General features: G+C 39.0%; 5 protein-coding genes across 5 annotated transcripts; 3 read left to right on the top strand and 2 right to left on the bottom strand.

The window, feature by feature from the left end:
• The first annotated feature begins 2,294 nt into the window (after positions 1–2,294).
• On the top strand, positions 2,295–4,098 carry LOC111469004 (BAG family molecular chaperone regulator 2-like). Its single transcript, XM_023114191.1, has 4 exons — positions 2,295–2,955; positions 3,064–3,320; positions 3,402–3,548; positions 3,619–4,098. The coding sequence occupies exons 1-4, from the start codon at positions 2,748–2,750 to the stop codon at positions 3,922–3,924; spliced, it is 918 nt and encodes a 305-aa protein (XP_022969959.1). The 5' UTR covers positions 2,295–2,747; the 3' UTR covers positions 3,925–4,098.
• Positions 4,099–6,722: 2,624 nt separating this feature from the next.
• On the top strand, positions 6,723–10,871 carry LOC111468998 (acid beta-fructofuranosidase 1, vacuolar-like). The gene is made up of 7 exons (XM_023114185.1): positions 6,723–7,128; positions 7,250–7,258; positions 8,084–8,943; positions 9,070–9,231; positions 9,316–9,539; positions 9,916–10,003; positions 10,389–10,871. The coding sequence occupies exons 1-7, from the start codon at positions 6,777–6,779 to the stop codon at positions 10,575–10,577; spliced, it is 1,884 nt and encodes a 627-aa protein (XP_022969953.1). The 5' UTR covers positions 6,723–6,776; the 3' UTR covers positions 10,578–10,871.
• Positions 10,872–11,549: 678 nt separating this feature from the next.
• LOC111468999 (monocopper oxidase-like protein SKS1) lies at positions 11,550–16,614 on the top strand. Its single transcript, XM_023114186.1, has 9 exons — positions 11,550–11,921; positions 12,488–12,597; positions 12,723–12,993; positions 13,073–13,211; positions 13,985–14,351; positions 14,496–14,861; positions 14,944–15,022; positions 15,960–16,159; positions 16,260–16,614. Exons 1-9 carry the CDS (start codon positions 11,772–11,774, stop codon positions 16,363–16,365), a joined length of 1,788 nt encoding a protein of 595 aa, XP_022969954.1. The 5' UTR covers positions 11,550–11,771; the 3' UTR covers positions 16,366–16,614.
• Positions 16,615–18,758: 2,144 nt separating this feature from the next.
• Positions 18,759–20,518, bottom strand: LOC111469001 (aspartyl protease family protein 2). The gene has a single exon (XM_023114189.1). It carries the CDS (start codon positions 20,305–20,307, stop codon positions 18,928–18,930), a length of 1,380 nt encoding a protein of 459 aa, XP_022969957.1. The 5' UTR covers positions 20,308–20,518; the 3' UTR covers positions 18,759–18,927.
• Positions 20,519–25,354: 4,836 nt separating this feature from the next.
• Positions 25,355–26,158, bottom strand: LOC111468867 (transcription factor TCP12-like). Its single transcript, XM_023113999.1, has one exon. The coding sequence runs from the start codon at positions 26,156–26,158 to the stop codon at positions 25,355–25,357; it is 804 nt and encodes a 267-aa protein (XP_022969767.1).
• Positions 26,159–27,598: the final 1,440 nt, after the last annotated feature.

The following is a 27,598-nucleotide window of genomic DNA, read 5'->3' as shown; positions in this document are numbered from 1 at the left end:
AAAAAAAAAAAAAAAAAAAAAAAAAAAAAAAAAAAAAAAAAAAAAAAAAGCTCCCGGCACTACGACCGCAGTCAGTTACACCGGAAACATCGCAAGTGCGTCAGCACCAAATCCGGCCCTCCACACGCTCCACACGTGGGGTGTCTCGGCAGTACGGTCATTCCACTAGGGTGTGCTTGCTTTAGGGTATGAACACACGTGCGAATCACGCGTGTAAAAGTGTCGGTGGAATTCTCCCTCCAGCAGCGTATGAATGAACGCCACGTGTCCCATTAATTGGTCTCTCAGGCATTCTGGTTCTGTACTTGTCAAACTTATTATTATTTTTTTTTCTTGCCCTTTCTCAGTTCCCAATTTTATTTAGGAAATGACGGTTATGCCCCTGGTTTGGGACAAACAAGAGGTTAAAATGTCCTTTTGAGTTGAAAAAAATGGCTGATAGATAGGGAGAGATGTGACATTTGAGATTATTCAATATATTACATGAAAATAAGTAAGTTTTTGTTTTTTTTTTTTTTAAATATTGACTTTTTGTATTTAAAATTTTCAAATATTAATTTTTACTTTTAAAATAATATTTAATAATGATCGGAAACAATTTCCTTTTCCTTAAATTACAGCGAAAATTAAAATTGTCCAAATTCGCGAAATACGCTACACCCGAAACCAAATAAATAAATAAATAAATAAATACTTGTAGCCGCTGACCGACAATGAACGGTCACCAATCTGAAGGCTCTGTTTGCGGGTGCCGGCAACGCCACCCAAATTAAATTAATTAATTAAAAAAACAAAAGAAAAAAAAAAAGGAAAAGCTAAGCTCACCGACCGTCACATTACATCAAATAAATTACCGCCACGTGTTCATCCGAATTCCACTATTATTTTATGGACATTGATTGAGCAACACTAAAGTTCCTTAACCATATACTTAATTAATTAATACATATATTTGAATTATTAAATAAAAATATACTAAATTTATGACTTATTGAAAATACACAAATTAAATTCATTTTTTTACCTAAATTTAGCTTTCAATTTCATTAAAAAATAAACAAAATAGAAATTGTGAAGCGAAATTCATCAACAAAAGGAGAAAAAAAAGCTTAAATCAAAGCTAATAAATTTGGATATAAATAATTTTGGTTAAAGGAGAGAAACTAATTTAGAATTATAAAATACGTGGCAGGCAGGGAGTGGAGAGACGGTACTGTTGTAGTGCACCACAAAGCATGCGAACATTCCTCCGCTTCTAAATTTATTGCCTTGCCGGCCCCTCCAATTTCTGCATATTTCTTCCACTTACCTTATGCCCGCCTTTTCTTTTTCATCTAATAAATAATAAATAAATTTTCAAAATTTATTATTATTATATAATTAATTTTAATAAAAAATATTTTTAAAAATTAGATTCAGAATTAATTAAATTATGTGGATTAAGCTTGAAGAACTGAAAGTGCATAAACTATAAAATTAAAAGACCAAAATGTTAATTTAACAAAAAAAAAAAAAATTATAATTAATAATTGATTGAGATAATTACAACCATTAAGGAACAAAATATGTGTAATTTTTTTTTTAGGATATTTTGTACTATATATTAAACCTTTATTATGCTAAATATAGTCAACTACGAATAAGTATATAATAATGTAGTTATGATCTTAATTAATTACTCTTATTTTTTAAGGATATTTTGTACACACTATAATTATTCTAAAATATTTAGATTTTTTAATTAATTAATTTTAAACTTGAACAAACTCACATGGGTTAGTTGCGCTCAAATTTTTGGATAATTAATTTTTTTTAACCTTCTAAATAATATTTAATTATTTTTAATAAATATCTTCTCTAATTCGAGTAAATTTTAATGGAGTCAAATCCTTCGGTTGACCACTCAATAATCTATAAAATTATTGAAAAAACTAATAAAAAGTACGGTATAAACATGAATGACTTGAACAACTAATACTATCCAAATCTTTATGGTCTAGTCAACCGGACCAACCCAAAAATATAGTTCCAACCATCTGAAAACTTAACCTATTGGGCTAATCTATAACCAACCAATTCAAAATTGAATGTTCATGCAAATGGGATTTATTATTATTATTATTATTAGTTTATATTTTGGATAATAAATTATTTGAGTTTAGATGGTAAAAGGCTAGTGAGAAGGTAGAGGTTTCCATTGCAAAATAATTTGTTGTGTTTTTTTTTTTTTTTAAATAATAAAATTTAATTTAATTTTGTAATGATTGCAATAATTTTATTTATATAGCAAGCTGCAAAACAGCTATGTTAGCTGCCCACTCTCTTTGAAAATTATTTCTTCTCTCTCTCTCTCTCTCTCTCTCTAGAACGCCATAGCCAACAACACCAACGAAGAAAGAGAGCAGAGCAGAGAAATTCCTTGTTCCTTCTCTTTCACATTCATTTTCCCATCACTTTCTTGGGAAAATTCACCGATTCCTCCCTTAATTTTCCCGGAAAATCTGAGATCTCTCTCTGTTTAGCCTCTGTTTGGCGGCGGCGGAAGAAACAGAGCTGAAAAAAGAATCCTTTTTTCTGTTCTTTTCCTCCCACTTTTCTGTGTAATGCTGGAATTAGTGGGTACCCAAATAGGGTCTTGCAGCCCCGTCGTCACAGATCGGGCCGCCGCCGGAGATCTGACATTTCTCGATTCAGTTTGTAAATCCTGAAAAAACCCAGAAGAAGGAACCGGCGTTGAAGCGGGGAAGATGCTGAGAACAAAGACTAAACCCCCACCGGCGCCGCCGACAAACGCCGATTTAAGGCCGATGGATTGGGAAATGAGACCCGGTGGAATGCTAGTCCAGAAGCGAACCGACTCCGACAAAACCTCTGTTCTGGCTCCGACAATACGTGTCCGAGTCAAGTACGGCTTAGTGTACCATGAAATCCCCATTAGCTCACAAGCTAGTTTCGGTAAGAATTTCCCTCAATTCATTGTTCTTTTGGGTTCTAATTCAGGGACTAAAATGAAAAGAATCAAAAGTCGAGGGACCATTTAGAAATATTGATGGGTGTTTACAGGGGAGTTGAAGAAAATGTTGGTGGGTCCGACAGGGCTGCACCAGCATGACCAGAAGCTGATATACAAAGAGAAAGAGAGGGAATCTAAGGCATTTCTTGACACTTGCGGCGTTAAGGATCGGTCCAAGATATTGCTTGTTGAAGACCCAATTAGCCAACAAAAAAGGCTGCTTGAGATGAGAAAGAATGCCAAATTGGAAAAGGCTTCCAAATCCATTTCCCAAATCAGCTTGGAGGTCGATAGGCTCGCGGGTCAGGTATAAATCTCGAAACTTTAGAGACTAAACTTAAATAGAATCAGTGTCTGGTTCGACGTCTTTAGTACACGAATCGTGTAGGTTTCAGCGCTCGAATCGGTGATTGGAAAAGGCGGGAAAGTGGCAGAGAAAACCGTGTTGAATTTGATCGAGTTGCTTATGGATCAGTTGCTTAAATTGGATGGGATTATGGGGGATGGAGATGTGAAGTTACAGAGGAAAATGCAGGTAAATTTGACTTTGCCTTTCGTTTTCTTAAGAAAAAAGGACCTATATTGAGAATTCATTGGTTTTGAAGGTGAGAAGAGTGCAAAAGTACGTTGAAACTTTGGACGTATTGAAGATCAAAAACAAAAACCAAACTCCGATGCAAGTTCAGGAGAGGAATTCGGATGCGAAACGAGCTCCGGATCATCGTGATAGACATCCGATGGAGCCCTCAACGGGGGATTTATCGACATCAGAAACAGTTGTGACGACGAGATGGGAGATATTCGACGGGATGCCACCGTTGGTGGCAACATCATCTTCAAGTGCAATCCCAGCAGCAGGCAACAGCAGCAGCCATGTTCAGCCCAAGTTCAGTTGGGAATTTTTTGATTGAAAAAATTGATTGTGTATTATTATTATTGTCTGATGTGTGATTGAGCTTTGTTACTTCTTCTGTTGGTTTGCCTTTTCTTTCCTTCTATTCTTTTGTGTACTTAGCTTTGCTTAGGACAATACCCTTTGTCATTAACTTCAATAATGGGTTTCTTTTTAAACTAAGTTTGAGCTACCCAACGTCTTGGTCGATTGTTATCTAGTCGTGTCTCAGAGGACTAAAGATTTTAGAGAGATAACGACGGGTAAAAAGCGCTACGCTATGGTGTTTATCACTAACAAGTTAGAAGACTCACAAGACCAGAGTTGAGAGGTTGCTTGGGAGCGTCTCACTGCTATGAACTTGTTGATTCATCATGCCTCACTCGATGGCTCGATGCTTGTGGACATCTTATGTTGCATGACTTTTAATGTGCAATATCGCAAACATATGATATCGAGTTTTAATATTAGTGTGTGTCCAATGCAAGAGCCCACCAACATGACGTGAGGATGCCATGAACTTAAATTCAATCACTCAAATTAATTAATCCGGGGTTTTAAAAATATATTTTTTGAATAGTAAATTAAATAAATAAATACATATAATGTTTTGAGGGAATTTTGTGGGTGGGAGTCCATTAGCTACCGGTTAGATTATTTTTCTCGAGAGCCTCCCTAAGCATCGATTAGTCAAAATTATTAGGCATTTTAAGGGTACCTACTGAGTGTAATGTAATGTATCTTGTTGATATTAGTCAACGATCTCGTAATGTAATACGTTGCCTTGATGTAAAGAGGGTGGAGCCCTAACTCCATCTCGGAAACCAAACCATTGGGAAGGGAAGTCCATTCCAAAGGTATATTTTGCACCGTGTAAATAATTAGCGACATCCTCAATTACAAGTTAGATCTAATAGAACTCGTCTCGATATAAAGTTTGTAGAGACTTGATTTCGTTATCGATGAGTAGAGAGAGAAACTCTGAACAGAGTATAGACCTGCCAAGTGTAGGGGCAGACAACGTGACTCATGGGCTTGGGTTGCGTGGGTGTGGGCTTGGGATTGGGCTTGGGCTTTTTATTTTTTTATAAAGATTTTCAAGTTGGATAGGGATGTCCAATAATTTGAATTTTGTACCCTAACCCAACCCGAACCGGATGGGATTCCAAAAAAAACGAACCCAACCCAAACTCGAAATTTTTTTAAACCCAACCCAACCAATCATATAATTTGGGAGAACCTTTTCCATCCCGAGATATTTTTATCGATAGATATGACATCATTTAACATTTAATAATCCTACCTCATTAAATTAATAATGTCTCTCTTATTAAAATATTTTATTTATTATTAATAATTATTAAAAGCACATGTCAAAATTAGTATAATTCATGTTTGGGTAATTATACATAATTGATGTTCGGTAAAAAATAATATATTATAAAAAAAAACATGTTATTATTTTTCATTTTCCGACCGTATGTTTTGATAACATGTTCATATGTTGTTGAGATAACTCGTCACATGCTTGATAAAAAACACGTTAGAACTTAAGACAAAAGTTTATTGCACTGACGGTTGGATGCATTTAGAATGCATGTGTTCGAGATGTAGAGAGCACATTATAGGTCATAAACAATGGTTTAAATCGTTAAACATATAAACAATGTTTAAATTCTCACGACTCAACTTTTGTCCATTTTAAGAAAGAGATAAATTATTATTATTCCTTTAATAATTACACAGAGGTCTTAAGACTTTTAGCCTCCGTGTGTTTTTAAAACTGCTAACATCTTATCGTTTAGGATGTGTAGCTCTCAAGGCTAAGATTATATCCATAAAACAAATTAAGATAGGATAGGAAGGGTTGACAAAAACCGTTAGCGATATCTAAATACGTAATATCTACTGACGTTTTCAATCGATATATGTTGGTTTTGACTCTCGATCGAAGTACATCAAAATAAATATTTTAATAAGAAAGAACAACTTGAAGAGGGTTTATTTGATCCGAAGAACCTTAAGCATCAAGCTGTTCAATTCTTTTGTTGCAGTAAATGAAGTGGACATGTGAAGACTGTTTTACGAGAGGAAGCACTAACAAATTTCTTAATTTTTTTTCGCAAATTAAAACTACCCTACAATACATCATGCAAGAACGACACAAATAGATATGCAATATGATTGAGTGACCAAACTTTTGAAATGTTTTAAAGATTTTATATGCTATAATTTTACTATGACACGTCTTTCTGCATTCAATCTTGAATTGAGACATTCTTAAAAGTGTCTAGAAAACATTCTTATAAACCCGAAAACCATCATCGAGACTCAGCAAGCAACCAATCTTTCTTAAGTGATCTACCATCTTCTTCGAGATTGCGTTGATCGCTCGTTAGAAAATTTGACCAATTACCCACCTACTCTTATACATAGAGAACAAACTAGGTCCCATGTCAAAAATTTCAACCTCCTAACACATGTACGAATCTTGAAATAAGGCCAACAAAAAATACCGTCTTTCTATCTCACAAAACTGCATGACCCAATTCATTTTCTTGTCAGTGATACGTCTCTTTAAAATTTGGTATCGACCAAATTTATAAAGATATAATCAATTGATAAACAATTGGTTCATTTTAGAATCGGTGATACTTTAAAGGTAACTTTAGGTCCCACGAGAAATGAACGTAGTGTTGCTTTTGGGAGCTAAACCATACAAATTTGCCTCGCTGTCCCTTCGTCAATTATTTTCCATCTACATCTCTATACACTTACCAAATCACGTGATACACAAACCCACTGTTCCCCCTTCTTCTTTAAAATCACATCTCCCAATTCCACCACAACACCTCTTTTCAAATCCCCTTAATGGATACAGCTTCAGATCTCAACCCGCCGCCGTACACGGCGTTGCCGGACCACCCACCTCCGTCCCCACCGTCCCGAAAACCCCTCAACCTCACTATCGCCACCATCGTCTCTCTTCTTCTTCTCGTCTCTCTCATTACTCTGATTCCCGATCACACCGCATCTCCGGCAGCCACCCCATCCCCGCCGGCTTTCAGACTACCCAGAGGCGTGGCGGAAGGCGTCTCCGCCAAATCCTACCCATATGTCTCCGATTCGGCCGGTTCAGCCGGTTCATTCAACTGGACCAACGCGATGTTCTCCTGGCAACGAACCGCCTTCCATTTCCAACCGGAAGGCAATTGGATGAACGGTAATTTCCCCCCAATTTATTTCTTAATTTTTTTAAAAATCATTTTCCGACACAAATTCTGATAATTGACTGTAATTTGTGTTCGCTGGCACTTGATTGGCCGGATTCCACGCCGCTGCAGATCCAAATGGTACGTCGCTTTTTTACTTTCCTTTTCCTTTAATTTTGTAATTAGTCAATCAAATTGTTTTGGGTAATTTAACCACTGATTTAGCAAATTTAACTCCTAAATATTAGGGGTTTTACCGGCGAGTTTATAATAAAAAAAATACTCTCTCTTGATTTTAACCACGAGACTCGATGTTTAAAGTGGACAATATTAATATTAATATTATTATTAAGTAGGGTTAAAGATCTAATTTATAAATAAAATATTTTAGAAAGACGGTATGCTTTTTAGTTGTTGTCTATCCACCAATTAAATAAGGTCAAGAACATGTAAAAGTCTGGCTTGGTTTTGTCACGTGGGTCCCACGTATTACTCGGTCTAGAACTGTACACGTCATTGCCACCACGGTGGAATGGGCTTCTGGATGTATTTGTTTCATTTCCAAATATAATAATTTTTTTAATTTTAAATCTCAAATTATAAATGAAAATAATTTAATATATTCATGTTAAAGTTTTAAATTTTAATAGAAATTTCTTATGAATATCTCGATTTAGGTTTTTTTTAATGAAATAAATTAAATAATTAATTTCGATGAATGGATAATAAAATAAATAATGTAAAAGAATAATAATTGAAGTACAACTCAGCCACGCCACTTTAATTATTAAAATCTTAGATTCAAGGTAATTATTAATTAATATATTTCACTTTTCTCTTTTTTTTTTCTTTTTTTTCTTTTTGTTTTGTGTGAAAAATGTTGGTTTTGTTTCTATTTTCCACGTGGTTTAAAAAGCAAGAATAAAAATAAAAATAAAAGTGGTGAGAATATTTGTGTGTTTGCAGGTCCACTGTATCACAAGGGTTGGTATCACCTGTTTTATCAATACAACCCAGAATCAGCGGTGTGGGGCAACATAAGCTGGGGCCACGCCGTGTCTCGAGATCTCATCCATTGGTTATATCTCCCCTACTCCATGGTCCCTGATCAGCCCTACGATGTCAACGGCGTCTGGACCGGATCCGCCACAATCCTTCCTGACGGTCGGATCGTAATGCTCTACACCGGCGACACCATTGATGGGGTGCAGGTCCAAAATCTTGCATACCCTGCCAACTTATCGGATCCCCTGTTATTAAATTGGGTCAAATTCCCGGGCAACCCGGTGTTGGTTCCTCCACCTGGCATTGGCCCTAAGGACTTCCGGGACCCGACTACCGCGTGGCTTGGCCCCGACGGCAAGTGGCGGATCACTATTGGGTCACGAGTCGGGACGACGTTGGGCATTGCGTTAGTTTATACTACTGATGATTTTATCAAGTACGAGCTATTGGATAGATATTTGCATGCTGTCCCGGGTACTGGTATGTGGGAATGTGTCGATTTTTACCCGGTATCGGTGGATGGGTCGAAGGGTTTGGATACGTCGGTAAATGGAGCGGGAGTGAAACACGTGCTGAAAGCAAGCTTGGATGATACTAAATTGGACCATTACGCAATTGGGACGTATTTTGGGAATAATGATACATGGGTACCCGATAACCCGGAAGAGGACGTGGGAATCGGGTTGAAATTGGATTATGGAAGGTATTATGCTTCCAAGACATTTTATGACCAAAATAAGGAGAGGAGAATTTTGTGGGGTTGGATTAATGAAACTGACACGGAGGCTAATGACTTGGCAAAAGGCTGGGCCTCTGTCCAGGTAATATTTCGCTACTAGCTCAGCTGGCTACCATTTTTAACTTTCTCCACGTGGCCCAACTAAATGGCGCCATATGGCAATCGCTTTTTTTTTTTTTTTTTTTAATTTTAAAAATTATTGTTCTAGACTGTTCCGAGGACGGTGGTGTTCGACAAGAAGACGGGCAGCAATATAATCCAATGGCCTGTGGAAGAGGTGGAGAGCTTGAGACTGGGGAGCACTGAATTTACTGGCGTCCTTCTCGAACCTGGCTCCCTCGTCCAACTCGATGTCGGCACTGCTACACAAGTAAATCCTTCATCTTCTTCATGATTTTTCCGTTGTTGGTTCGATTTGCTTTGATTTATTTGGTTGTGGCATTTCATCGAACAGTTAGACATATCTGCGGAGTTTGAACTTGAAGCGCTCGGGTCGGAGGAGGCTTCCGTCTCCGATGATGGCTGTGGCGGCGGTGCAGTGGAGAGAAGTAATTTAGGGCCATTTGGGTTGTTGGTTCTGGCTCATCAATCGCTTTCGGAGCTTACTCCTATTTACTTCAATGTTGCCAATTCAAGTAAAGGGAGTCGCGAGGCTTACTTTTGCGTCGATGAGAAAAGGTTTGCCAATATTCTGATAGATATTGATTATTAAATGAGCGTTATGGAATTATTTTAATCTTACGGTTTCGTGTTTGAATTTCTTCCCCAATTTGATTTTCTCTTCCATTAGTTTATTTACTTTATCCCCTTGAATTCTGGTAAAGTCTGATAAAGTTGTTTATAATATTCGTTCTTTTAAGCTTTTGAAAGTTAGTGGATTTTGATCTCTAAAGGTTATGCTTTTTGAAACTTTTAGATATGGGTATTCAAATTTGGTTTATTCAATGAATCTGTCAGCCATGGAAAAGCTGGAAAATTAAGCTTAAAAATGATTTTTGTGTTAGAATAATGTTTCAATTTTGTTCTGAGTATTTAATTGGTTATTTGCTTGCAGGTCATCGAAGGCCACTGATTTTTACAAACCAGTTTATGGAAGCAGCATTCCTGTTCTTGAGGATGAGAATTTCTCCATGAGAGTGTTGGTAAGCCAATACATTTCCTTGCAACATTAGCTAATTATGATTAGTGGAGCTGTTCTTGGAAACATTTCTGGAAATTAGCATGTTTTAGAGTGATTTTGAATGTAACAAATGCATAAAAACCATTTTGAACGTAACATTAAGAAACGAACCCGAAAAGGATGATGTCGATGTCATTTGCCTTATTGGAACATGAATTTGCACGTAATCAAAGAACTTGAAATTTACAAACTAGTTTATGGAAACATTTCTGCTGATCTGAAATTTCAGCATGTTTTAGAGTGATTTTGAACGTAATGAAAGTATATAAACCATTTTAGAATTGCGCTCGAACTTGAACTGGAGAACAAGAACATGGCATTTGGCTTATTGGAACATGAATTTGCAGGTTGATCACTCAATTGTGGAGAGTTTTGGACAAGGTGGGAGAAGAGTGATAACAGCACGCATTTATCCAACAGAAGCAATATATGGAGCAGCAAAGCTTTTCCTGTTCAACAATGCGACATCAGCGAATGTGAAGGCCACTGTGAAAGTATGGCAGCTCAACTCTGCCTTCATTCGTCCGTTTCCTTGAACCCCAACTACATGATGAAGCTGCTGAATAAGCTTTTTGCAGAGCCGATCATTTGGGATTTTACTTTTTCCTTTGCGTTAGCCATAGCTTGAGTTGCAGCTTTTGGCTAATTTATATTCAGTTCGTTGTGTTATTGAGCCAGTTCTCAATCTGTCAAAAGCACAGCTTTCATTCAAATTCATGCTTCCCATTCATTTTGTTCTTTCTTTGACAGTTTTGGAAATCTGGTGCTCAATGTGAAAACTTTGATTTCAATTGAAATCAATTTCGATATCTATCTGTACTTTTTGTAAATTATGGGTTGGCGTTGGATTGTAGTTCTCAAATTATGAGCAACTTGAATGGAGAAGTAATGAACAATATCTTGCCTAGTGAGGACTACTTATTAAACTTCTTTTTTCTTTTTTTTAGCTATAATTCACTAAAGCATAAGCAAAAAACAAAGTAAAAACTAAACTAATTTTGGACGGTGGCGTAAAAAACTTGTGTCTTACGAGATATAGTGTGAGATTCTATATCAATTGGAGAGGAGAACGAGTGCGAGCGAGGACACTGGATCAGTGAATTGTGAGATCCCATATTGGTTGGGGAGGAGGGCGAAATATTCTATATAAAGGTGTGGAAACCTATGTTTTAGAAGTCCAAAAAAAAAATCTCCAAGAAAATAATATTGGCTAGCAGTAGGTTTGAGCCATGACATGCAACTCAAACACGTAATAATCTAGGCAAGCTAACACAATCTCATAATTTGCTCATATTTAATATTTTAAATCATTAAATGTGAATGTGAGAATCTAAATAAACAACCGAAATAATAGCCCATTATGTTTAGATTTGTGGAAACTCGTGGGTACTCTTTAGCCTATATTCTCAAGCTCATGGGTGAAATGGATAGCCCATAATGATGTGTTTGGACTCGTTTTAGCTATATACTATGCACTCTACTTCCCCTGGCTGGTACGCTGAATTAATCAGTATTTGCAACTTTGCCCCTCAGCTTTTCCTATTCTCGCAGCTCACAAATTCAATTTGCTTACTGAAGAAGAAGTTTCAGCACTACACAGACCCTCTAAGTCTCGGTGTATTTTGTTTCTCTGTGAGCTTAGTGTCATGCAAACCTTCGTAAAACTCCTCATAAATTAAAAAAGCTTTGGGTTTAGTGAAGTTGCAGCAAGAAGCGCAAGGAAGGATACAATGGCTTCTTCAATGTCTCTCACTGCGTCTCTGTTCTGTCTCATTTCCGTTGCTATTTTCCCCAGCTTTAGCTTTGCAGGCGACCCTTATGTTTTTTATGACTTTAGAATCTCATACATTACTGCTTCTCCGCTCGGCGTTCCTCAACGGGTTTGTTTCTGTCTCATTGTTTATTGCACTCTTGGGTTTGTTTCTGCTTTCGATTTGGATTTCATTACTTCTCTATCTGTTTCTCCTCTTGTGGGTACTCTTTTGGTGGATAGATTTGTCCCAGATTTTGGTTTTGGTGCTTCTGATATCACTTTCTGGGTTGACTTGTGGATTTGCTCATCATTTTCTCGACTTGGGGGTTCCTTTTTAGTGATCTTCAAGCTTTATGTTATCTCCAAAGATGGTTTTAGTGAACTTCCTTTTGTAGATTTCTTAGTGAATTTGAACTGATCTCAGAAAGTTTGGTTTAATTAAAGGAGAATAATGCTGGAGAAAACAGATACACGTTTCTCACATGATAGCTTTAAGACGCCTCTATTTGTTCTTTATGCTGGTGACTTTTAGTTGAGTTCTTCTCTACTTCTATCTAATTGCCCCAACTTACAATGACCCTTTTCACCAAACTGTCACTTTATTAGAGATTTGAGCTTTGGAGATGCACAGTTACTATTACAAGTAAAGTTTTGAGTGAGTTAGCTGAGTTTGTTAATAAGTTCTTATTGTAGGTTATTGCTGTTAATGGGAAGTTTCCTGGTCCGTTCATCAATGCCACGACGAATAACAATGTTGTAGTTAACGTTTGGAACGATTTGGATGAAGATCTTCTTCTCACTTGGTAGGTTGCTTGTGATAACAACATTGTTTTGTATGTGTGTTTGTCCATAGCAATGAGTTTTCGTGTTTGTCCATAGCAATGAGTTTTGGTGTTTAAGCGTGATTGGAGACGCCTTGTTGTGACAGGCCTGGAATTCAAATGCGACGTAATTCGTGGCAGGATGGTCTCCTTGGCACAAACTGTCCTATTCCTCCAAGGTGGAATTGGACTTACCAGTTTCAAGTGAAGGATCAAATTGGGAGCTTCTTTTATTTTCCATCTTTGAACTTTCAGAGGGCATCTGGTGGTTTTGGTCCTTTTATTCTCAATAACAGAGAAATAATCCCCATTCCTTTTGCACAACCAGATGGGGACATTATACTTCTCATTGGTGATTGGTACACACAGAATCATACGGTCGGTATTGAGCTCGATTTTGGTGTTTTCGTGTGAATGAAAGAGAAATAGCTAGCAGTTTAATACTGGTTTCTCTCAGGCACTAAAGGCTACACTTGATGCTGGAAAGGATCTTGGAATACCTGATGGAGTTCTTATCAATGGAAAAGGGCCTTATCAGTACAATTCAACTCTCGTTCCTGCGGGGATTGAGTACGAATCTGTTCCAGTACACCCTGGTAATGTTCTTTATAAGTTATCGTATTATTGTAGTTCCTGTGATTCTACTTGTGAGATCTCACATTAGTTGAAGAGGAAAACGAAGCATTTTTTATAAGAGTGTGGAAACCTCTCCCTAGTAGACGCGTTTTAAAAACCTTAAAGGGAAGCCGAAAGGGAAAACCCAAAGAAGACAATATCTACTAGCAGTGGGTTTGGGCTGTTACAAATGATATTAGAGCCAGGTTCTTGACGGTGTGTTAGTGAGGACGCTGGGCCCCCAAGAGGGGTGGATTGTGAGATCCCACATTGGATGGAGAGCCCGGTTCCAGGCGGTGTGTCAGCGAGGACGCTGAGCCCCCAAGGGGGGTGGATTGTGAGATCCCACATCGGTTGGAGAGGGAAACGAAACATTCCTTATAAGGATGTGGAAACCTCTCCCTAGCAGACACATTTTAAAAACCTTGAGGGGATGTCTGAAAGGAAAAGCCCAAAGAGAACAATATCTTCTAGTGGTGGACTTAGGCTGTTATACTACTCTCCTACTTAGATAATTTTTCCCTTCTTACATTGTTATGGAAATTTGACTACACATCATTTTCACAATCACCTTGGATAGCTCTCTCTGTCAGATTATTCACAAGACAATGACTGTTAGAAGAAACTCTCTTTTTCATATGAAGCAGTGTCCTTATATTAGAAGCACTGCAGGCTTTCGTTGCATGTGTGTTCTCCAGAATGGTAGTCTTCAACTGCCAGGATCTTAAATTGATGTTGACATTATGTGATGCAGGAAAAACGTACCGACTTCGTGTGCATCATGTTGGTATTTCAACTAGTTTGAACTTTAGAATCCAGAATCATAATATGCTTCTCGTAGAAACCGATGGGCATTACACGGTTCAACAGAATTTCACAGATTTCGATATTCATGTCGGGCAGTCCTATTCATTCTTAGTTACGATGGATCAGAATGCTAGCACCGATTACTACATTGTTGCAAGTGCTAGGTTTGTGAATGGATCTACTTGGGAAAGGGTCACGGGTGTTGCCATCTTGCACTATTCTAATTCTAAAGGACCAGCAACTGGTCCGCTTCCTGACCCACCTAACGACATTTATGACAAAGAGAGATCCATGAACCAAGCAAGGAGTGTAAGGTATGTTATTAACTCGCTCCAAATTTGATATCCTATAGACGAGTTACTGATGAGCATTAAAAGCTTTGCTAGAGCGTAGATTACGAGTTCAACATGTTTTTAGCTAAGGATATGTGACATTGGATACTGAATTGGCTATGTTAGGCAAAATGTAACAGCAAGTGGAGCTCGTCCTAATCCTCAGGGATCGTTCCACTATGGTCAAATTAGCGTAACAAAAACATTTGTATTGAAGAGTGCACCATTGGTGACGATAAGCGGGTCACCTAGAGCAACCCTCAACGGTATCTCATTTGTCAATCCCGATATGCCCATCAGGCTTGCTGACCAGAATAGTGTCAAGGGAGCTTACAAACTTGATTTTCCTGATAGACCATTTAACCGGACGCCACATGCTGATAGATCTGTTCTTAATGCTACATATAAAGGGTTTATTGAGGTCATATTTCAGAACAATGATATTACAGTGCAGAGCTTTCACGTGAATGGTTATTCCTTCTTTGTTACAGGGTGAGTCACATTTCTATTCATGTTTTGGTCTTTTGATTTTCAATTTATTATCATTATTTAACTAAATGATTCTTCATCTCAGGATGGGTTATGGTGATTGGTCAGAAGATAAAAGAGGTTCCTACAATAAGTGGGATGCAATCAGCCGCTGTACAATACAGGTCGGTTCGGGTTTTTTCTTCGCGTGTGCTAATTAAAGGATGTTATTGAAGCCACAATCACAAATCTTATGTTGTTGAGGATTGTTGATATTATCCACTTTGAGTATAAGCTCTCGTGACTTTGCTTTTTGTTTCTCCAAAAGGTCTCATACGAATGGAGATAGTGTTCGTTACTTATAAACCCATGACCAACCAACCCTTGGTTAGCCAATGTGGGACTTCTCTCCCAACAATCCTCCCCTTGAACAAAGTTCACCACAGAGCCTCCCTTGAGTCCTATGTAGCCCTCGAACAACCTCCCCTTAATTGAGGCTCGACTCCTTTCTCTAGAGCCTTCGAACAAAGTACACCCTTTGTTCGACACTCGAGTCACTTTTGACTACACCTTTGAGGCTCACAATTTCTTTGTTCGACATTTTGAGGATTCTATTGACATGAGTAAGTAAAGGTATGACTCTGATACCATGTTAGGAACCACAACTCTCCACAATGATATGATATTGTTCACTTTGAGCATAAACTCTCATGGTTTTGCTTTTGGTTACCCTAAAAGGCCTCATACCAGTGGAGATAGTGTTCTTTACTTATAAACCTATGACCAACCCCATTATTAGCCAATGTAGGACTCCTCTCCCAACAATCTTCAACATATTCTTGTCTTGATATGTCCGTTTCTCTTGACCTAAGCATCTCAGTAGTATCGTGCCATTTCAATGAAATGACACAATGGTAAGTGCAAGTAACAATGTATCATGAATGACCAAGTATAAGAACTACTAAATGCTTACCATGCTTATTACACCATGTCTGAGAAATCTGCTTAAGTTGTTTGTTTAGTCAACCTAGTCGACCGTTGAATATCGGGATGCCATGTAGCAGTAGTGTTGATTTTGTTTCTTATAATTAGTCATTTGTATCCGTGGCGTCGTACTTGTAGGTTTATCCAGGGGCTTGGACTGCAATCCTCGTTTCACTTGATAACGTTGGAACATGGAACATAAGAACAGAAAATCTGGATAGATGGTATTTGGGCCAAGAAACATACATGAAAATCATCAATCCTGAGGAAAATGGGGAAACCGAAATGCCTCCCCCTCCAAATGTTCTATATTGTGGTGCCCTTCAGAGCCTACAGACGTAAGCAACTTCAAAACTTCAGCCCCAAACCATCCTGCATTTTGCACTATACTTCCCCTCGATTTCGTTCTTATTCTCGATTCTTTTGTTTCTGTGTCAGGCAACATCGATATAGTTCGGGAGGACCAACTTTGTCGGGGACGTTGAAATTTGGCAACGTTTGTCTCATGGCACTACTAGGTTTCATTCTCTACTTTAATTACTGAGTTGGGAGTTCTGATATGACTTGGTAGCAGGTTTCCCTCTGATATTATTGAAATTGTCTGTCATGTAGACGTATATATGAATAGATCTTTTTGCATCTTAAGTTCATGTAGCAGAGATTAATGTTGTTGAATTATTGGTTTAAGATTAGTGGTTGACCCAGTGAAAAGTATTATTAGCTGGTCTCTCCATCGTTATAGAATGTTCACGATTACTACGTCCACCGTCGACGAGTTGAACGTTGTTTCCCAGATAAGTTGTTCACTCTATCATTGATTTTAGCTTTGTTTCTGTGTATCTCTCACGTAAGGACAATATGTGCATTGGTATAAAAGAAGAACATGGATGGTCTCCTAAAAGACATATAGGACAGAAGAAATTAGTGGAGAGAGAGAGAAGGGAAGGTGAGAGGAAAAGAGTGGAGAGAAGAGGAAGGGCTTGTTGTGTGAAGGTTGGTTTGGTTTGGGGTGGTGGGGAATGGTGGCAGTGAACTGATATGACTCATTTTTTGGATCAAAATGTATGATTTTAACGTAATCAGTGACTACAAGAAGCAAGAACCCACCACCATCCATTAATAAAGTAGCAGTGTTTTAGTACAAACACACACTCATGGCCCCATCCCCAACTATACACTTTGCCTTTTCATACCCTTTCTCTCCTTCATCCACTCTTTTCCCACCCACCAGGAGTAGGTATTGTCCGTTTTGGCTTCTTATGTATCACTATCAGCCTCACGGTTTTAAACTCGTCTGTTAGGGAGAGGTCTCCACCCTCTTAGAAGGAATATTTCGTTCTCTCTAACTGATATGGGATCTCACAATCCACTCCTCGTGGGAACCAACGTCTTCATTAACACACTGCCCAGTATCTATAACAGCTCAAGCTCACCGCTAGCAAATATTGTCCACTTGAAGAGAGGAAGAAAGCATTTGTTATAAGGGTGCGGAAACCGCTTCCCAACCGACGTGGGGAAAGATATTTAAGAGAATATGGGAAGTGGGTTATGGGTTTTCTTCATCTTCCTCTTATTTATTATGTATTTGTGTTTGGGTACATAGTATTAACAATAAATGCGAGTGGGCAGCAATTTAATTGGATACATTTGAAGGACGCTGTTGTCCACATGTTTGTGGGGGAAACTTTTGGTATCCGTTTCAAGATATTCAAACTTTAAACTCTCGACGGCTATGGCTACTCATTGTATAAGAATTGATACCATTTATTTCTGGCTTTAATATCATGCTTCCAATATCCTATGCTCTTTCACATTCTTCCTACTTCAATGTTTGTACATGATTTTTATGTTCATCAAGTGAAGTGTAAAATTGGATGAGATAAGAAGGGTAACCAATGTAGACTCTCCCTGAGAAGACAAAGACTTGGAATATCCATACCATGATTTGATGTGACGAGAGAGAATGTCTTCTACAAAACCCATTAATTGAAAACCCTCTTACATTTAATGGGATAATTTTATTTTCAATTATTAACATAAAATATGTGACACTGAACTGAACATAAATGAATGATATCGTGTACGAATGAGAGTAATCTTGAAGATAGACGGACTAAAAAACACTTAGAGGAAATGAAAGTTACCGACATATATTAATAAATTACATTTTTTTTTCAGTGGCTCAATCATGATTAAACATGTCATCTGTGGTGAGAACAAAACATGTTGAAATGAAAGAGCATGTAATGTATGTTAAGTAACGATCTAAAGATTTTTAAGGGTTATTGTAACATAGTCGATAGGGAATGCAAATGATATAATTGATAATCTCGAAAAAAGGGGGGACCAATTACAAATTGGCCATGCATAGTAAAACGAGAAAATCCAACAATGTCGCAAGTCTTCAACAAAATGAAACGATCAATAAGCTAACTTATTCAAATTAAGTCATGATATTTAGACTCGTTAAATAATTCGGCCCAATTTCGACTAATTGGGCCGAACGAAGTCTACAGTAACTCCAAAAGACTTACTAGAGAGTTCTCTATTTTCAAGGTTCATGAGATGAAACCTCCCAAAAGAAGGCTCTTTGAAGAAAAAAGTCCTTGGAATAAAAAAAACTTCAAGAACCCTGATGTGGTGTGATTAAAATCGTGAGACTAAGGACAATACGTAATGGGTCAAAGCAGATAACATTTGCTAGCGGTAGGGTTGAGCCATTTCACGCACCCACTCGACAAAAAGTATTGGATTTGAAAAAATACAAACAAAAACATACTTTTGCTTTTACATCTCCATCGCAATAATACTCTTAACGTTTTTGTTTTCCATCTACAACTCAATAATACCCCGTCACACACCACAACAAATATATATTTATTTAAATAATAATTTAATTAATTAATTAATTATATATATATATATTAAAAAGGGTGATAGGAGTAGACAAATAAATTAAAAATGGAATATGTTTTTGTGTACAGGAATGCAGAAGTACCTTATTATTGTTAATAATAACTTTGGCAAATCCAAAATGGGTCACGAGTTCCCAACTCAGTGAGTCGAGTCGAGTCGTGAAAAAACGAACCAAACAACGAACGAAGGTTCAAGGAAGCCCGCAGCCCCGCCTTGAGAAACCCAGCCTCGACGCCTCCTTGTCGAACTCCAGCAGGAATCCTTGTTGCATCAGATTCCCAATCACCGAAAACCCATTTCCGCCCTCCACCGCTCGGATCGCCAAGCACATCACCCCCTCCACCGTCTCCAGAAAGTAGTTCCTCGCCGGCGGCGCAAACACTGCACCATTCCCCACCCGGAATCTCACTCGTGGTAGACTCGGCCGTTGCGACTCCTTTGATACGTTCACGCACAGATCGAATCCCGGAGTCAACTCGGCTGCAGCCGGTAGCTTCACTCGCTGTCTCACCGCCTTCAGCACCTCCTTGTACGCCTCCTCTGCCAGATACGTCAGCGTCGTTCCCGAATCTACCACAGTCCCGCCGTTTCCTTGCTCGTCGATGGCCCACACGGTCGGGTTGATGGGTAATTTCACGCCGTCGACGGTGATGCTCTTGACCGCAATGTAGTAGAATGTTGGTGAGAGAGGGTTAATCAGCAATGGGGTGTAGCTGATTTTTGTGGCATTGGTCACGGGGAGGCTACGGAGGCCGCCGCCGATCATCAGGTAGCTGGTGGGCGGCGGAGAGAGTGTATAATCCATAAGACAATAGGAAAATTTATTGCCAAATCGGCGGCCGAGTTGAGTGGAGAAGGAGATCGGACCTCTGCCCAATCCCATGACACCACGTGCTCCATTAAATTGGGCGCCCGAAACGCTCGGACCCGAGATCCGAAAGCCACACCCGAACGACAGATCTTTAAGACGGGTCTCGGAGCCAGAGAGGGTCTTCAACGTCGTGGTTTCCTTGGAGAAGAAGCCGGAGGAGGTGGAGCCGTCGGCGTAAGTGTAGAGGAAGCGGCAGGGGGAGTGGAGGCGCGTGTGGTTACAGAGGTGGGGAGGAGCGTGGGGGAGGAGGCGGCAGTGGGGGTCGAAGCAATGAAAAGGGGAGAAGGAGGAGGAGTGACGGGGGAGGAAGGCAGAGGAGGGAGGGTGGTGGGAGCAGTTGCGGCAGGCGGAGCATTTGACCCAGACGAGGTCGCTGCCAGTATCGGCGACGAGGAGGAGGCTCTGGGGAGGAGTGCCAATGCGGAGGTCGACGAAGTACTGGCCGGAGCCGGTGGAGGCGCCGGAGATGAGAGGGGATTTGAGAGTGGGGTTAGGGCGGCGGCGGAGGGCAGAGAAGAGGAGGGAGAGGCGGTGGGTGTCGGAGGAGAGGGCTTGGGAAGGGGAGGAGAAGGGGTTCTTGTGGAGCAATGGGAGCTTCAGGTAGTCGGCGGCGGCGGCGGCGTTGAGGAGATCGGCGAGAGAGAAGAGGAGAAGAATGAGATGGAAGAAAGTGGAAACGGAGAGCATTGTTGTTTGCATCCGGAATTGGAATGAGAGGGAAATGCGTAAAAAGCTGATGGGGCGGACGGCGGAGGGAAGAAATGTGGTTTTCTGCTTTCAATTTTTGGGCCCAATTACTAAGCCCAATACCACTTTAATTTCCCATATATTATTAAGCCCAATTATTAAGTCCATTCCAATCCATCCATTGACATGTTTGTCCAATGCGTATTATCTATGGCCACATGTCGGATGTCTCTGTCATACTTGTCCAAGTCGTGTTGCCTATGACCACATGTCGGATTTCTCAATCATACTTATCTAAGTCGTGTTGCCTATGGCCACATGTCGGATGTCTCTATCATATTTCTCCAAGTCGTGTTGCTTATGGCCACATGTCGGTTGTCTTTGTCATACTTGTCCAAGTCTTGTTGCCTATGGCCACATGTCAGATGTCTCTGTTATACTTGTCTAAGTCGTGTTGTCTGTGGCCACATGTCGGATATCTCTGTCATACTTATCCAAGTCGTGTTGCCTATGGTCATATGTCGGATGTCTCGTCATACTTGTCCAAGTCATGTTGCCGATAGCTACATGTCAGATGTCTCGATCCTACTTGTCCAAGACATGTTGTCCATGGTCGCATGCTCGTTCCAAACCCCTTTTACATGTTTTCATCTTAGATTAGCATTTACTATTTCATGTTGTGTCAATATGGAATGTATATAACCTGTTCCCAAAATCATGTCTATACCCACTAGAACTAAAATGTTTCAAAATGTACTACAATGGATATGACTATTTCTCACTTCTTCCTACCCAGGTTAAAGTCTATCAAACCGTTGTTGTTGCTTAATTGCTTTTAGTTTATAACATCACTTTCTTTCAAATTATTTTGAATGTATTTCTTCGCTCACATTTTCTAATACATTTCTCCCAAACGTGACTCGAGGCTTGATTATACGTCGACGTTGTCCGCAAACTCCGAATTTCTCATATTCGCTAGACGATAACAAGTCCCGCATAATCATTATCCTACTGCAATAAGAATGCAATAACCCAACACGACAAGTAGCAGAGTTGCAGCAAGAAGGAGTTGTTGGCATCTAAGAAGAACACCATTAAGTAGTTGAACATAACAACGTTGTAGCATGACCATAACATAAAAATGAAGAACAGATTAATGTTGGACATATTATGAATGAAAAGGCAGCACAGAAGGTTAAAGAACATGGCCCCCTTTTGATTTGCGTACATATGCGAGCAGGATCTATGATTAAAATCCACCATCCAAGATTTTATTCTGTTCAAACAGATTTTATGGAATTTGCTTTTTCTGACGATTTGGGGAAACAAAAGTAAAACTACCCTTCCACACGGTTTGAGGTCCTACAAAAGTTGGTGGTGGCTCAGACATTTATGCCACAAACACTCCTAGGTTTAAACCAATAACCTTTGAACAAAACATTCATATGCTTCTCAAAATATTCCAACCTATAAAATGTTCTTATGTCATAGACTTGTCATTTAACTCCTACAACCACACCTTGTGGAGATTCGCTACAAACACGACTACGAATGAGGAGTAAAGGGAGAGAGATTTATCTTGACTTCCGACGTTTTAAAATTGTGAGGTTGACGGTGATATGTAATGGGCCAAAGTGGACAATATTTGCTAGCGGTGGACTTGAGCTGTTACAAATGGTATCAAAGTTAGTCACTCGATGGTGCAAGATATTGGTCGAAGTAGGGCTAAACCCTCTCCCATAGTAGACGCGTTTTAAAATCGTGAGGCTGACGGCAATAGGTAATGGGTTAAAGCGGACAATATCTGCTAGCGGTGTGTTGAGGATTGTTGGGAAAGAGTCGCACATTGGCTAATTTAGTGGAAGATTATGGGTTTATAAGTGAGGTTACTATCTCCATTGGTATGCGGCCTTTTGGGTAAGCACAAAGCAAAACCATGAGAGCTTATGCTCAAAGTAGACAATATCATGCCATTGTGGAGGTTCGTGATTTCTAACACGGTGGCCTCAGAATGTTACAAATGATATTAGAGCCAGACACCAGGCGGTGTGCCAGCAAGGACGCTGAGTCCACAAGAGGGTGGATTGTGAGATCTCATATCGATTGGAGAGGAGAACGAAACATTCCTTACAAGGGTATGAAAATCTCTTCCTATCAGACGCGTTTTAAAACTGTAAGGTTGATGGTGATACGTAACGGGTCAAAACAGACAATATTTACTAGTGGTGGAATTGGACTATTACGATTATATTATGCGGGGATGGAAATGAGAAAAGTTTCGGTGCTCGGAAACATCTCTACTAAATGGTTGAAGAGATGATACCAAAACATTTCACCAACCCTAAGGTTTAAGAGGAAGAGATAAAAAGTTTTTAGGCTTGTTTTGAGGCATCTCTTTAATAGGATTAGATGTTAAGTTGTGTAAACGTGTATGCAATGCTTTTTGGTAGCAATGAACGTGTTAGAACCTAATAGCAAAATGCAAAGCGATTGTGTTGATTTGATCAAATGCATTTGGTGATAAGAAAGGCTTCCACACAAGAGACAGACTCGATCAACACTTGAACCATTTCTACTTTTTTATATTCTCTATGTGAAATGCAAAACAAACAACTTTTGTTCTCTTCCCATGTTCTCGTTTGGTTAAAGTAATTGCAAAGTTTAAGGAACAAGGGTGTGTAACAACATAACATGTTGTTTGTTGTTTGTGGATACGATGGTACGATGTTATCCTCTTTGAGTATAAGCTCTCATGGCTTTAGGGTTTCTCCAGAAGGCTTCATATTTATGAAGATGGCGTTCCAATAGTCCTCAACACTCCTCCCGTTTAACAAAGTACACCCATTGTTCGACACTTGAGTTACTCTGACTCCTTCGAGACTCACAACTTCTTTGTACGACATTTGAGGGACTTTATTGACAAAGCGAAGTTAAGGGCATGATTTTGATAATATTTTAGGTATCATGAACCTCTACGGTGGTAAGATATTGTCCACCCCTGCAACTCACATCTCGGCATAGTAGAACGTGTAACCCACCTGCTGTCTCATTCAATTACATTTGTTTCTATAATCCATAGCCTAACAGAATGCATCGGCGAGGGGCGAACCAAACAAGCCTTCCAATCTAAGAGCCTTCCAATCTAGCTTCAAACCTAGGAAGATTCTCATGTAGTATGACGGGTTGAATACTACTTTGAGCATAAGCTCTCATGACTTTGCTTTTAGTTTCCCCTTAATTAGCTGATGTGAGACTGCTCCTCCCAATAATACGTCTTCGACACCAACCATTGAGGTAAAGTTTTGATGTAAAAGATTATGTAGGCACAGATTTAGGTGCATGAAAAGGAATAAAATGGGTTGGGGAAAGAGAGTTAAAAAAGGAAGAGGAGGGAGCCCTAGAGCTCAGCAGGGCTACGCTGCACACCATGACTTTGATATCATAGTGGCGTAAGATGTTCCCACTATTTGACTTTGACAGACCTGTGAACACTCTGCATCTTCAAAAACCCCTAACCCTCCATCTTTAACTTAACTTAGTGCACCTCGGTTGTGTGTCGTGATTCAAATCTCCAACTTTTTAGTGTTGGACTAATTATGATCTTTTGAAGTTTGTTAGTGTGAGATCTCATATTAGTTGGAAAGAGGAATGAAACATTTTTTTTATAAGGGTGTAGAAGCCTCTCCCTAGTAGACGTGTTTTCAAATTATGAGGTTAACGATGCTACGTAACCAACCAAAGTGGACAATATCTGCTAGCAGTGAACTTTGGCTATTACAAATGGTATCAGATTAGTGTCAACAAGAACGCTAGGCCCCCAAGGAGTGGATTGTGAGATCTCACATTGGTTGGAAAGGGGAACGAAACATTCATTATAAGGGTGGAACCTCTCACTCTTTCCCTAGTAGACGCGTTTTCTAGGTAAACCTAAGTGGAAACCTAAGTATTCTCTATAAGGATGTGGAAACATCTCCCTAGTAGACACGTGTTTTGGGCAAACCTAAGTGGAAACTTAAGTATTCTTTATAAGAGTGTGGAAACTTCTTCCTAGTAGAGACGCAGAGACGCGTTTTTTAGGTAAACCTAAGTAGTTTTTTATAAGAGTATGAAAACCCTCTCATTAGTCGATGCTTTTTTTTGGGCCCTCAAGGGAGTGAATATGTTTATTGTAGAGGGGAACGAAACATTTTTTAGTCTGTGAATATTAAAAAAAATGAGACAATAGTACCTCTATGATTTGGGGTTAGATTTTTAGGTAATTTGCTTTCACTTTTGAGTGAATAGTAAGAGCAACCATTTGTATAGGATAAAAAGGTGGGCTAAATAGGATCTAAAATAGGAATGAATTCAATCTAATAAGAGTTGAGCCATCATTTGAATTTCAGAAATTGGCTAAATTTTCTTTTGTTTCCTTTTATATTTTTTAAATTTCAGGGACATAAAGAAAGAGCTATATGTCAATTACTGAACTATATTCACTTTGACCCGTAAAGATTCAATCAAGACATTGCAAGACATCTACGAGTTGTTTTAAAAACTAAAAAAAATTGAGAAATTATTGAAAAACAAGTATTATTTTCAAGAACTAAAATCTAAAAGCTAATGACCTGTTTGATAACCATTAGATAATCTAAATACCCGTTTAATAAAAACTAAATTTCCGCTTATAAACACTATTTTCACCCGTAAGTTTCTTTGTTTTGCTATCAATTTTCTATTATCATGGTCACAAATATTCTTAGCAAAGATAAAAATAATAGTAAGAAAATAAGGAAAACAAGTATGAATTTAAAGAACAGGACACGAGAAACAAAAGTATCACCGCACATACCTAAATGATTATGAAACGAAACCTTAGGGGTTGCTATATAAATTAAAATTGCAGAAACCCAATTGGATAATGTTTGGGTTATTATATAAATTAAACAAGATTTTGAGGGGGAAGAGCATAAAGGAAGAAGAAGAAGAAGAAGAAGAAGAAGAATTAGGGTTTTTGTTTGTATAGAGGAATTGATGAATAATTAGGGTAATTTGAGTAATGTGGAATGAGAAAAAGGAATTAGGGCAAGAAAGTGGTGATATTACCTGAGAAAAAGGTGTGGATTGATGAGAGATCATCAGAAAAGGCAAAAACTTTTGGGCAATCTTCCAAATGGGTCTCATCTGAGTTCAAATAATGTTGAGAAATGGAAATGGGTTGTGGAGATTTCTTCAACATTGTTCTTTCCCTTGCCCTAGCTCTTGCCCTAGCCCTTGACTCTCTACCAATTGTTTGTAATTGCCTGCCCTTTTTGTGTTTGGGAGTGCCAATGGAACCACCAGCGTCTTGTTTTGACACAACCTCACTCGACCCGGAGCACGCGCTGCCGTGGCTAACCCCGCTGTTGTTGTTGTTGTTTTTGAGAGCCTTGATGGCGGAATTTGAGTGTGAGAGAAGCCACTCTATGGTTTTGCTAGCTTTGTCAAAGCCTAGCATGTCTTGAAGGTCGAAGAATTTCCTTGCAATTTGAAGGGACAGCCTCATTCTACGGTCTCTTGGGCCCTGTGCTGTGCAGATCTTACTGTGTCTGTCCTTCTTCACTGTTCTCTTTGTGGTGGAGCTTCCATTTTTCCTATTACTATTACATTTCTTCTTCTTCTTCTTCACCTCCAAGCTTCTTCTACCTTTCTTCTCTGAATTTTGCTTATGATCATGTCCTACATCGTCTTCTTTTTCCTGTTCTTGTTCTTGATCTTTCCAACAATCTCCGCCACTGACGAGTTGTTGTTGTTGGGATAACAAGTGAGTCAAAAATAGGTCGTCGTCGAGAAAAGGATGTGGGAAATGTAGATAGGAGGAGTTCTCCTCATGTTCTTGATCCATTGAGATGGGGTTTACATGATCTAAACCAAACATGTCTTGCTTCATCATGAAAATGAAAAGAAGAGGTGTAGATAGAGATAGAGAAGGATTTGTGAATATTTAAACGTATTGAAATAGTAGAAACATGGAGGTTGTTAACCTATCATTATCTACCTTCAAAATAATGAATGAGACCACTTTTGGGAAAGAGAAAGCTATTTTATGATAGTGTTGGGGAGATGCTAAGTACACGGTAGGTAAATATGGGTCGTTTTGGCTCATTACTTATAGTTGTCAACCTCACACCCATATAAGGAATGTTTTATTCCTCTTTTCAATCGATGTGGGATCTAACCAAGTTTTCATATAAGGAATGTTTTATTCCTCTTTTCAAGAGTTCACACCCTTATAAGGAATAAACCAAGTTTCCACACCCTTATAAGGAATGTTTCATTTGTTTCATTCCCCTCTTCAATCAACGTGGGATTTCACAAACTAGGTTTTTACATCCTTACAAGAAGTGTTTTGTTCCCCTCTCCAACCAATGTGGGATCTCACAAACTAGGTTTCTACACCCTTATAAGAAGTGTTTCGTTCCTCTCTTCAACCGATCAGGTTTTTACAACCTTATAAGAAGTGTTTCGTTCCCCTTTTCAGCCAATGTGAGATCTCACAAACTAAGTTTCTACACCTGTATAAAAAGTGTTTCGTTCCCCTCTTCAACCGATGTGTGATCTCACAAACCCAATTGGGTCACTGGGATTTTGAAAACATATTCGCGTCTATTCTCAATAATTAACAAGTAAAAACGAGATGGGGGCATGAGAGAGAGAGAGGGGAGGGGAGTTTGGGAGTGAGTGGATAGGAATGATAGGATGGCATAGGGCGTGTGGATGCAATGGCAGGTGAAAGCGAGGGAGAGATAAAAGGAAGTAATTAGGGAAACTAAGCACAAAACTGCAGCAGCATCTGACGGGGGACAGTTCACGTGGGTTGAGGTTGGGACAGCTTACTCAGATATTTAACCTATCAATATTACTGTTGTTTCTTTTTAGAGACACAGCTGTGGGCTTAAATGTTAAGCTACGATATCAACCTGACCTACCAAACATAAAGGGAAGCCTTGGATTGGAGACCCTAACAACTTGGTATATATTCTCTTCCTTCCTACTCAATTTTGCTTTATAACCCATGTCTTAATGTCGTTGAACTCCACATCATTTTTAACTCGGGTACCTCTCGATGAACCCGAGTAGCAGAGCGAGAGGACAATAATTTGAAGACTGTTGTTTTTCAGAGAGATAGAGAGAGAGAGATGGATATAGGCCATTGTACTCCCAGCTTTACCCTCCATTGAAGACAGTGCTTTGTTTGACTGTAAGACCACCTGTCACACTCTCTCCCCCTTCTTTGACCCTTCTCTACTCTTCAAATTTTCACTCTCATATTTACATTTACTCC

Source organism: Cucurbita maxima, unplaced genomic scaffold, assembly GCF_002738345.1.
Source record: "Cucurbita maxima cultivar Rimu unplaced genomic scaffold, Cmax_1.0 Cma_Scf00038, whole genome shotgun sequence".
Taxonomy (NCBI): domain Eukaryota; kingdom Viridiplantae; phylum Streptophyta; class Magnoliopsida; order Cucurbitales; family Cucurbitaceae; genus Cucurbita; species Cucurbita maxima.
The sequence above is the reverse complement of the archived record's forward strand: the minus strand, read 5'-3'. Positions and strand labels throughout refer to the sequence as shown.

Excerpts from the sequence above, each read along its gene's own strand:
- LOC111469004 (XM_023114191.1), top strand. The coding sequence starts at position 2,748 with ATGCTGAGAACAAAGACTAAACCCCCACCGGCGCCGCCGACAAACGCC. Across the intron at positions 3,321-3,401 it reads TCGATAGGCTCGCGGGTCAG|GTTTCAGCGCTCGAATCGGT; the intron begins GTATAAATCTCG and ends CGAATCGTGTAG. Across the intron at positions 3,549-3,618 it reads AGTTACAGAGGAAAATGCAG|GTGAGAAGAGTGCAAAAGTA; the intron begins GTAAATTTGACT and ends TTGGTTTTGAAG.
- LOC111468998 (XM_023114185.1), top strand. The coding sequence starts at position 6,777 with ATGGATACAGCTTCAGATCTCAACCCGCCGCCGTACACGGCGTTGCCG. Across the intron at positions 9,540-9,915 it reads TTTTGCGTCGATGAGAAAAG|GTCATCGAAGGCCACTGATT; the intron begins GTTTGCCAATAT and ends ATTTGCTTGCAG. Across the intron at positions 10,004-10,388 it reads ATTTCTCCATGAGAGTGTTG|GTTGATCACTCAATTGTGGA; the intron begins GTAAGCCAATAC and ends ATGAATTTGCAG.
- LOC111468999 (XM_023114186.1), top strand. The coding sequence starts at position 11,772 with ATGGCTTCTTCAATGTCTCTCACTGCGTCTCTGTTCTGTCTCATTTCC. Across the intron at positions 11,922-12,487 it reads CGCTCGGCGTTCCTCAACGG|GTTATTGCTGTTAATGGGAA; the intron begins GTTTGTTTCTGT and ends TTCTTATTGTAG. Across the intron at positions 12,598-12,722 it reads GAAGATCTTCTTCTCACTTG|GCCTGGAATTCAAATGCGAC; the intron begins GTAGGTTGCTTG and ends TTGTTGTGACAG.
- LOC111469001 (XM_023114189.1), bottom strand. The coding sequence starts at position 20,307 with ATGCAAACAACAATGCTCTCCGTTTCCACTTTCTTCCATCTCATTCTT.
- LOC111468867 (XM_023113999.1), bottom strand. The coding sequence starts at position 26,158 with ATGGATCAAGAACATGAGGAGAACTCCTCCTATCTACATTTCCCACAT.